The sequence below is a fragment of the Tachyglossus aculeatus genome, chromosome 16 (assembly GCF_015852505.1).
Source record: "Tachyglossus aculeatus isolate mTacAcu1 chromosome 16, mTacAcu1.pri, whole genome shotgun sequence".
Classification (NCBI taxonomy): Eukaryota; Metazoa; Chordata; class Mammalia; order Monotremata; family Tachyglossidae; genus Tachyglossus; species Tachyglossus aculeatus.
In genome coordinates, this window is record NC_052081.1 from 11553450 (window position 1) to 11564626 (window position 11177).

At 47.3% G+C, this 11177-nt stretch overlaps 1 protein-coding gene and 1 pseudogene across 4 annotated transcripts in view; one reads left to right on the top strand and one right to left on the bottom strand.

Annotated features, from left to right (window-relative positions):
* Positions 1-1583, bottom strand: part of STX6 (syntaxin 6) — a 28507-nt gene extending 26924 nt beyond the window's left edge. For 3 of the 4 annotated variants that reach the window (XR_005454483.1, XR_005454482.1, XM_038758566.1), the window contains exon 1: positions 1529-1583. Coding sequence is in view for 1 of the 4 variants with exons in the window: in XM_038758566.1 (XP_038614494.1) it covers positions 1529-1563 (35 nt within the window). In the remaining 3 variants the exon portion in view is untranslated. Of the gene's footprint in view, positions 1-1434; positions 1441-1528 lie in introns of those variants that run through there. The other variant, XM_038758567.1, reaches the window with a different exon arrangement.
* A 5480-nt stretch (positions 1584-7063) lies between these two features.
* LOC119938579 lies at positions 7064-10910 on the top strand (annotated as a pseudogene).
* The last annotated feature ends 267 nt before the right edge of the window (positions 10911-11177 follow it).

Below are 11177 nucleotides of genomic sequence, written 5' to 3' on the forward strand. Positions count from 1 at the left end.
GTAACCTCCCCGGCGCTTAGAACAGTGCTTTGCACATAGTAAGTGCTTAACAAATGCCATCATCATTATTATTATTGTTCTCTGTGCTTCAGTTACCTCAACTGTAAAATGGGGATTAGGACTGTGAGCCCCCGTGGGGCAACCTGATCACCCTGTAACCTCCCCGGCGCTTAGAACAGTGCTTTGCACATAGTAAGCGTTTAACAAATGCCATCATCATTATTATCATTCTCTGTGCTTCAGTTACCTCATCTGTACAATGGGGATTAAGACAGTGAGTCCGCTGTGGGCCAACCTGATTCATTCATTCATTCAATCATATTTATTGAGCGCTTACTATGTGCAGAGCACTGTACTAAGCGCTTGGGAAGTACAAGTTGGCAACATCTAGAGACGGTCGCTACCCAACAGTGGGCTCACAGTCTAGAAGGGGGATCAGGGGTTCAAATCCCTGTAACCACCCCTGTACCCACCTTGTAACCACCCCAGCGCTTGGAACAGTGCTTTGCACATAGGAAGCGCTTAACAAATGTCATTATTATTAGGAGGTGATGGGTTCTAATCCTGATTTTCATTCATTCATTCAATCATCAATCGTATTTATTGAGTGCTTACTGCGTGCAAAGCACTGTACTAAGCGCTTGGGAAGTACAAGTTGGCAACATATAGAGACAGTCCCTACCCAACAGTGGGCTCACAGTCTAGAAGGGGGGGATCAGGGGTTCAAATCCCTGTAACCACCCCTGTACCCACCTTGTAACCACCTCAGTGCTTAGAACAATGCTTTGCACATAGTAAGCGCTTCACAAATGTCATTATTATTAGGAGGTGATGGGTTCTAATTCTGTTTTTCATTCACTAGAAGGGGGTTCAGGGGTTCAAATCCCTGTAACCACCCATGTACCCACCTTGTAACCACCCCAGCGCTTAGAACAGTGCTTTGCACACAGTAAGTGCTCAATAAATAATAGTAATAATAATAGTAATGGCATTTATTAAGCGCTCACTATGTCCAAAGCACTGTTCTAAGCGCTGGGGAGGTTACAAGGTGATGAGGTTGTCCCACGGGGGGCTCACAGTCTTCACCCCCATTTTCCAGATGAGGGAACTGAGGCCCAGAGAAGTGAGGTGACTTGCCCCCAGTCACACAGCTGACAGGTGGCAGAGCCGGGATTTGAACCCGCGACCTCTGACCCCAAAGCCCGGGCTCTTTTCCACTGAGCCACGCTGCTTCCCTAAATACGACCGAATGAATGACTCGGGTTGTCCCCCGGGGGGCCCACAGTCTTAATCCCCATTTTACAGATGAGGTAGCTGAAGCACAGAGAATAATAATAATAACGTGCCATTAACAAATGCCATTCGTTATTAGAAAGGGGTCATGGGTTCTAATCCTGCTTTTCATTCATTCATTCGTCTTTATTGAGCGCTTACAGCGGGCGGAGCGTTGGACTAGGCGTTTGGGAAGTACAAGTCGGCAGAGGCCGTCGACAACGGGGGAGGCCCCGCCGCCCTTCGAGACACTCACCCTTTCACCACGAAGAAGGGGTCCTCCATGGACATGGCGGCCTGAGGCGGCCTGAGGAGGCCTGAGGAGGCGGCCCGAGCCGGTCTGAGGCGGTCCGAGCCGGTCTGAGGCGGCCGCTCGCGCGCGCCCGGGTCCCAGCCCCGGCCTAGGCCCGCCCACCCCGCTTCCGGGACCGCCCCGAACGACGCCCTCACGTGGCGAGGGCCGGGACAGCGCCCCCCGCCCCCGCCCCCGATTGGCTTGCGGCTGTCACGTGACGGGGGAAGCCGCGGGGGGGGGGGGGGCGGTGGAAAGAAAAGCCGCGTGTATGTGTTTCTTGTTAATAATAATCAATCAATCAATCAATCAATCGTATTTATTGAGCGCTTACTATGTGCAGAGCACTGTACTAAGCGCTTGGGAAGTACAAATTGGCATCACATAGAGACAGTCCCTACCCAACAGTGGGCTCACAGTCTAAAAGGGGGAGACAGAGAACAGAACCAAACATACCAACACAATAAAATAAATAGGATAGAAATGTACAAGTAAAATAAATAAATAAATAAATAAATAGAGTAATAAATATGTACAACCACATATACATATATACAGGGGCTGTGGGGAAGGGAAGGAGGTAAGATGGGGGGATGGAGAGGGGGACGAGGGGGAGAGGAAGGAAGGGGCTCAGTCTGGGAAGGCCTCCTGGAGGAGGTGAGCTCTCAGCAGGGCCTTGAAGGGAGGAAGAGAGCTAGCTTGGCGGAGGGGCAGAGGGAGGGCATTCCTAAGCGCTCAATAAAGACGACTGAATGAATGGATGAATGAATGAAAGAGCCCGGGCTTTGGAGTCAGACGTCAGGGATTCAAATCCAGGCTCCGCCAACTGTCAGCTGGGTGGCTTTGGGGAAGTCACTTCACCTCTCTGGGCCTCAGTTCCCTCATCTGTAAAATGGGGATGAAGACTGTGAGCCCCCCCCCGTGGGACAACCTGGTCACCTTGTAACCTCCCCGGCGCTTAGAACAGTGCTTGGCACATAGTAAGCGCTTCATAAATGCCATTATATTATAAGCAGCGTGGCTCAGTGGAAGGAGCCCAGGCTTTGGAGCCAGAGGCCAGGGGTTCAAATCCCGCTCTGCCAATTGTCAGCTGTGTGACTTTGGGCAAGTCACTTAACTTCCCTGTGCTTCAGTTACCTCATCTGTAAAATGGGGAGTAAGACTGTGAGCCTCTCGTGGGACAACCTGATCACCTTGTAACCTCCCAGGCGCTTAGAACAATTGCTTTGCACATAGTAAGTGCTTAATAAATGCCATTATTATTATTATCCCCCATTTTACAGATTCATTCATTCAATCGTATTTATTGAGCACTTACTGTGTGCAGGGCACTGGACTAAGCGCTTGGGAAGTACAAGTTGGCACCGTATAGAGACGGTCCCTACCCAACAGTGGGCTCACAGTCTAGAAGGGGGAGAATGAGGGAACTGAGGCACAGAGAAGTGAAGTGACTTGCCCAAAGTCACACAGCTGACAAGTGGCGGAGCTTTCTTGTTAATAATAATAATGATAGCATTTATTAAGCGCTTACTATGTGCAAAGCACCGTTCTAAGCGCCGGGGAGGTTACAAGGTGACCAGGTTGTCCCACGGGGGGCTCACAGTCGTGGCTCAGTGGAAAGAGCCCGGGCTTGGGAGTCAGAGATTGTGGGTTCTAATCCTGACTCTGCCACTTGTCAGCTGTATGACTTTGGGCAAGTCACTTCTCTTCTCTGTGACTCAGTTCCCTCATCTGTAAAATGAGGACTAAGACTACAAGCCTCACATGGGACAACCTTGATTACCTTGTATTCTCCCCAGTGCTTAGAACAGTGCTTGGCACATAGTAAGCACTTAAATACCAACATCATTATTATTATTAATTCTTAAGCCCCATTTTACAGATGAGGGAACTGAGGCAGCACAGAGAAGTTAAGGGACTTGCCCAAAGTCACACAGCTGACAACTGGCGGAACCAGAATTCGAACCCATGACCTCTAACTCCAAAGCCCGTGCTCTTTCCACTGAGCCACGAGCTCAGTAGCCACTGAGCTACTTCCTTCTCATCGCTTCCTCCTTTTCTAGGCTGGGAACTTCATGTGCTCTCATCCTATGACCCTCAGTGGGAGATGTAACCCAGAGAAAGGACTGTGCTCTGCACACAATAAATGCTCAATAAATACTATTGAATTGTATAGGTAAACACAATCTCTGGCCCAGAGATTGGAGGAAAACTTGGGACTCTGCTTACGGAAAAGTACTCTCCATCCAACACTGAAGAGGTTGGCAGCAAACTTTTATTAAGGGTTGAAGACATCGTAAAGTCATGATGAACACAGCAGGGGTGAGACTTTCTGGAATATAATCCTATGGGCTGGGAGTGAAAAAGGATGGAAAAGGAGCTCCGAATACAGTGTAGCTAATGGGAGAGGATTTGTTGTATGAACAAAACAAGGAGTAAGGGTAGAAGAAATAGTAACAACTAAGGAACTGAACCTGGAAATATCATGGTAAATTAAGATTAACAACCCTTAGAAACTGAAATATGCCTGGGATTGTAATCGATGCTATTAGTTTTGAGGAAAAAGTCAAGACAACACTTCCGGGTTTACTCAGCCAAACCACTTCCTCTTCAACTCTGTAATCTTTCACTGCCTAATGGTCTGTTAGGCTAATAGGAAGGAATGTGCATTTGTACTTACTATCAGAGGAATTTGGGAGGCACATGAGCCAAGTAATCAATCATTTATTTATTGAGCGCTTACTGTGTGCAGAGCACTGTACTGATCACTTGGGAGAGTACTACAGAGTACTACAGTATAACAGAGTGGGTAGACATGCTTCCTGCCCACAATGAGTTTACAGTCTACAGGGGGAGACAGACGCTAATATAAATGAAATATGGGTAAATACATAAGGTGCTCGTGGAGGTGACAAAACAATCCATGAAGTACAGTGCTGATGGAGGAGAAGAAGTGAGGCCTTAGTCGGGGAAGGTCTCTTAGAGGAGATGTGATTTTAATAATTCTTTGAAGGTGGGGAAATCATGTGATGGCAAAAATAATTAATAGTAACTGTGGTATTTGTTAAGCACTTACTGTGTGCCAGGCCCTGTACTAAATGCTGGGGTGGATACAGGCAAATCGGGTTGGACAGTCCCTGTTCCAGAGGGCCTCACAGACTAAATCTCCATTTTACAGATGAGGAAACTGAGGCACAGAGAAGTTAAGTGACTTGCCCAAGATCACACAGCAGAAAAGTGGTGGTCAGAATTAGAACCCAGGTCTTTCTGACTCCCAAGCCCCAGCTCTATCTACTAGGTCAGGCTGCTTCTCATTTTATGGGCTGGCTTTTTTATTTTAAGTTTATCTGCAAGGCAATGTTAAACCTTTTGCAATAGAAGCTGAGGCATAGAGAGGTTTAGGAATATTTTTCAAAGTTGCCCAGTGGGCCAATAGTGGAGGCAGGCAACCACCACATAGAAGTTTGCTCACTTGGGCTAACCATGTAAAAGAGAAAAGGAGGTATGGTTTAGGCCCACGGTCCTCTTAAAGAACAAGGCCTCTGAAGCTATATAAGTTATTGTTCATATTAATATATGGAGGGCTATATCTGTGCATGTTTCAGTTGTCATTCATTCACTCATGCAATTGTATTTATTGAGCACTTACTGTGTGCAAAGCACTGTACTAAGCACTTGGGAGAGTACAATATAACAATGAACAGACACATTCCCTGCCCACCACGGGCTTGTCATCCCTTTCAGAGGACGATTTGACTATAAGCTGCAGCAAGAATAGAGTACCACTGGTGTTAACCATGGAAGTCTATGATTATCAGGATTTTATCATCTTTGATGGGGAGTCTGACAAACTCCTCCCAGGTTGGGAGCCCAACAGGATAGAAGAACTGTCTGGAAGCCAAAAGGTCACTGTGATAGTTAGAAATTCCTAAAGCAGGCAAAGACACCTTCTGAAGAATAGGCAAACATTCCATGGAACAGTGCAAAGTCTTTCAGGGTAAGGAACATGTGCCTTGCTTCTGTTTTACTCTCATAAGCATTTAATAATAATAATAGCAATAATATCAATAATAATAATGATGATAATTGATTGATTCATTCTCCCGGGACACTCTAGCCCTGTCTCCACTGTCAAATTAGGCCAACAGCTCAACAACTAGTTGGAATTACATTACTCATCTGAGGCCAGGCATTTTGGGAGGCCTCAATGTTGGAGGTGCTTTGGGAGGCCTCAATGTTGGAGTCACTTTTAGATTCAGATGCAGATCATGCTCAGATCTGGTTAGTCAGCTGCCCAGCCCACAGCTGCCAGAAGTATGTAGTCTTGACTGAATCAGTCCTTGAAACTTGAGCAACGGAAAGACTGATAAGAGAGATTAATCTTGGGTTCAAAAACAATCCACCAGACCTGTAGGAGGGACAGAATGACTCTTTGGAACAGAGTCATTTGAGAAGGCTAGTCATTGAGGTTGGCAGGAAGCAATCTTCACATATATTCAAGGAGCACTGGTGAGTTAGTGATTGAAGGCATCCTGATTTTGGCACTAAACACACTGCTGTATGGGAAACTGATACACTATTTTGGCAACCCTTTACCAGATTATGAGTGGCAGGGCACTCTACAAGGCTAAGCACAGAACTGACAGTAAGGAGCTCAAAGAGACAAGCCCCATTCTTAAGAGACCCTGAGTAAGTCATCAATTCTAGGTCTCCATTTCCTTTTCTTTATCATGAAGAATCACAGTACAGGACCAGTTCACAAGAATGTACAGAAAGTAGATGGTGAAGGATTGTAAAACATGTGGCAAATACTAAAGTGCCAGGTAAGAGTCAGAAGAGCTGGGCTCTAATCCCCGCTTTGCCACTTTTTTTTTTATGGTACTTGTTAAGCCCTTACTGTGTGCCAGGCACTGTACTAAGCACTGGGGTAGATACAAGCTTATCAGGTTGGAGACTGTGAGCCCCATGTGGGACAGGGACTGTGTCCAACCCAATTTGCCGGTATCCACCGCAGTGCTTAGAACAGTGCCTGGCACATAGTAAGCGCTTAACAAATACTACTGAAAAAAAAAAAAGTGGCAGAGCCTAGATTAGAACCCAGGTCCTCTGACTCTTGGGCCCATACTCTCTCCACTAGGTCACTGACCAGCTCTGTGACCTTGGGCAGGTCATTGAACTTTTCTGGGCCTCCATTTCCTCCTCTGTAAAGTGGAGATTAAATCTGCTAAAGCGTAAGTTCCTTGAGGGCAGGGATCATGTCTACTCTACTGTACGCTCCCAAGTGCTGAGTACAGTGCTCTGCCTGCAAGTTGGGAAGGAGGCTCCAGGATAATGCTGGCGGCATCCATCATAATTCAGCAGTAACTTAAAGGCAAGTGGAAAGACAGTCTTTCCATTTGCTTCTAGTCCCAAATGGCATTGCCTCTTTAAGGAAAGGAGCATTGGAACTTGGGGACCAGAAGGTTCAGTGACAGTTGGGATTGGGCATTTGGAGTGGGGCAGCTGAGGCTGACAGTTGGAGGAGCGTGTTGGAGCGGAGCCATGGGCAAGCCAAAGCTGGGTCTGAGGAAAGTGCGGCTGCCGACACAGCAGGACGCACAGGAGGAGGAAGAAGGGGCCCCGACAATCAGCAGAAGAGAGTAGGAAGCCGACAGTCATGAGGGTGAGGAGTGGCTTTGGGAGGTGAATGGAAAGATCGGATGAGAAAGCCAACCAGATGAGAAAGTGAGAAATCTTCCCCTATGTGGACACTGTAGCCAACCTAACACTCTCTCTCTGTAATAATAATAATAATAATGGCATTTGTTAAGCACTATGTACCAAGAACTGTTCTAAGCACTGGGGTAGATATAAGGTAATCCCAATGTTACAGATGAGGGAACTGAGGCACAGATAAGTTAAGTGACTTTCCCAAGGTCACACAGCAGACACGTGGTGGTGCCGGAATTAGAACCCACATCCTCTGACTCCCAAATCTGTGCTCTTGCCTTGAGGCCATGCTGCTTCTTGATGGCACGCCCTAGAGTAAACTGCTGTCTGATGTTCCTCTTGTCTAAACAGGTGCTCTTCATTCTCTTTCTGTTCTGAGTTCTGTTGCTGGGAACCCAAAATGGCCCTGGCAGAAGCAGGGAGAAGGAATATATTGAATTGGAAAATTGCTGTTTTTGCTGAATTTATTGTGCTATTCTTTCCCTGCATGTTTCCCAGTTCCCCCCACCCTCACTTTCTCAGTCTCTTCGGCTCGCTCCTTTTCTTCCTCTCACTCAACTGTTCCTCAAGACTCTATTCCAGGTCCCCGTCTCTTCTCAGTTTATATTCTCTCCCTCGGGGAGTTTGTCCACTTCCTTGGCTTCAGCATCCACCTCTATGTGGATGACTCCCAAATCCACCTCGCTAGCCTTGACCTTTATTTCTCCCCATCTGCAGGAAATCTCCAGATGAATCTTGTATTTGTACACTCCCAAGCGTTTAGTTCAGTGCTCTGACACAGTAAGTGCTCAATAAATCCCACTGATGGTCATGATGAATGTCCCATCAACAACATAATCTCGATGTCTAAAACTGAACTCAACTTCCCTCATAAATCCTCTCCACATAGATTTCCTGTAACAGTTAACCACACTGCAGAGGAGCCTAGTGGGAAGAGCATGAACCCGGGAGTCAGAGGACATGGATTCCAATCCTGGTTCTGCTATCTGCCTGCAAATGACTTGCCTTGGGCAAGTCATTTAACTTCTCTGGACCTCAGTTTCCTCAGCTGTAAAATGAGGATTCAATTTCCATTCTCTCTCCTACATTGACTGTTTGCCCCATGTGGGACACGAACTGTGTCTGATCTTATTAACTTGTATCTACCCCAGCGCTTAGAACAGTGACTGGCATATAGTAAGCCCTTAACATGACACAAATGTTATTATTATTACCACACCACCATCCTCCCTGTCTTCAAAGCCCACAAACTTAACCTGATCCTTGACTCATTCATTCATTCAATCGTATTTATTGGGCGCTTACTGTGTGCAGAGCACTGTACTAAGCATGTGAGAAGTACAAGTTGGCAACATATAGAGATGGTCCCTACCCAACAGCGGGCTCACAGTCTAGAAGGGGGAGACAGACAACAAAACAAAACATATTCACAAAATAAAATAGAATATGTACAAGTAAAATAGAGTAATAGAATAAATATGTACAAGTAGAATAAATATGTACAAGTATTCTCACTGCTTCTCAGCTTTCACATTCAGCCTGTTGCTAAATCCTGTTGGTTTTCCTTCGCAACATTTCTCAGCTCAGCCAGCACCCTGGTCCAGGCTCTCAGCACCCCCCACAGGGATTACTGTATCAGCCTCCTCCCAGATCCTCCAGCCTCTCCCTTTTCCAGCTTATTTATTGCATGTCTTGGATCATTTTTTGAAAATGTCCTCTGTACCCATCTCTCCACCCCTCAAAAACCTCCAATGACTACTCATTCATCTTCACATCAAACTGGTGACCATGAGCTTTAAGGCCATCCATAAGCTCTCTCCCTCTTACCAATCAATGGCATTTATTGAATGCTTACTGTGTGCAGAGCACTGTATTAGACACTGGAAAAGTACAATATCTTCCCACTCTTCTACTACACTCCAACTTGCACTCTCCATCCCTCCAAGCTCACCTTGTCATTGAATTGTTCTCAACTCTCTCACCTGTGACCCTTGGTCCACTCCCTCCCTCTTTTTTTATGGTTTTTGTTAAGCACTTACTAGGTGTCAAATACTGTTCTAAGTTCTGGGGTGGAATCTCCTTGTCCCACATGAGACTCACAGTCTAACTGAGAAGGAGAACAGGTATTTAATCCCAAATTTGCAGTTGAAGAATCTGAGGCATAGAGAAGTGAGCTGGCATTAGAATCCAGGTCCTCTGGCTCCTAGGCCCATGGTCTTTCCATTAGGCCACACTGCTTCCCGGCTAAGCCGCGCTGCTTCTCCTGTATGGAAGTCTCTCCCCGCATCAAATCCACCAGACCACAACTCTCTTAATCTTCAAATCTCCTAATCTTCAAAACCCTTCTGAATTCTGCCCCCATTCTCCATGTAACTTCACCCACGTTACACTTTTATACATATTATTTTACATACTATACTATCTGAACATATCTTCCTCCTATTTGCAAATTATTTCATGAATCTCTCCTTAGCTAGATGGCAAATTACTTGTGGGCAGGGTTTATGTCATCTATTGAATGTATTCTCTCCCAAGGGTTTAGTACCATACCTTAGACACAGTAAATAATACTATTATTGATTGATTAAATGACTGTCCTACCCTGCAGCTCTAGATTGTGAACTCTGCCCAGGCAAGGCATGAATCGGTACCTTCTTTTTCTCCCCCAGTGCCTATCACAGGGCTTGGTGCATTGGAAATTCTTCATAAATGTCATTAGTACCGTCTCCCTCATCACCAGAGCTGTGAGCTGCCTGGATCTGGCTCACCCCTTTACCACTGCAGCTCCGGCCTTCCAAAACCCTCAAGTCCCCAGTGCATCCCCTCCCTGCCTCTATTCCTCAAAATGCCATCAGGACCTCACTCCCTCACCCCTGGAGCAGCAACAAGCGGGGCCCTCGCTCACTCCACTACCAGAGACGCGGCCTGCCGACACCTTGAAGCCTGTCGAGTGCCTCCTATCCATTACCACCATTTGGGGAGCTACTGCGACATCACTCGCTCCCTCGCCCCTCAAGCTGCGGCCTGTCGAGGCCCTGAAGCCCATCGAGTGACTCCTCCAGATCATTACTACTGGCGGGGTTCCCGATACCTTTCTCAACCCCTCTCCACTGGAGCTGCGAAATGCTGGGCCCTGACTCGCTCCCTCGCCTTTAGAGCCGCAAGATACCAGGCCCTGGCTCAGTCCCTCACCACCAGGGTGACGGCCAGCCAACACCCTGAAGCCTGGTCAGTGTCTCCTCCCCATCACCGCCACTCATGGGACTGCTGGGGCTTGGCTCAGCCCTTCTTTATGGGAGCCACGGCCTGCCGACGACCTACAGCCTGTCAAGGGGCTCCTCCCCATTACCACCACCCAGGGGGCTGCTGGGCCCTCACTCACACCCCTGCCCCTAAAGCTGCGGCCTGCCAGTGTCCTGAAGCCCACAGAGCGTTCCCTTCCCAACCACCTTTGCCCTCACCGCCCAGAAGGTTGGCGAACCCTTGTTCGTGCTATCACCCCTGGAGCTGTGGCCAGCCGAACCCGTGAAGGCCATGGACTACCTTCACAGCTTTAGACCCTTGGAAAGCCACAGGCCCCCAGGACGCACGACTTCGCCACATCCTCCTGGACCCCACCCTCTGTTGTGGCTGTGACCATTGGACTCTGCTCCTGAGAGCTCACCTCCTCCAAGAGGCCTTCCCAGACTGTGCCCCTTCCTTCCTCTCCCCCTCGTCCCCCTCTCCATCCCCCATCTTACCTCCTTCCCTTCCCCACAGCACCTGTATATATGTATATATGTTTGTACATATTTATTACTCTATTTATTTATTTATTTATTTATTTTACTTGTACATATCTATTCTATTTATTTTATTTTGTTAATATGTTTGGTTTTGTTCTCTGTCTCCCCCTTTTAGACTG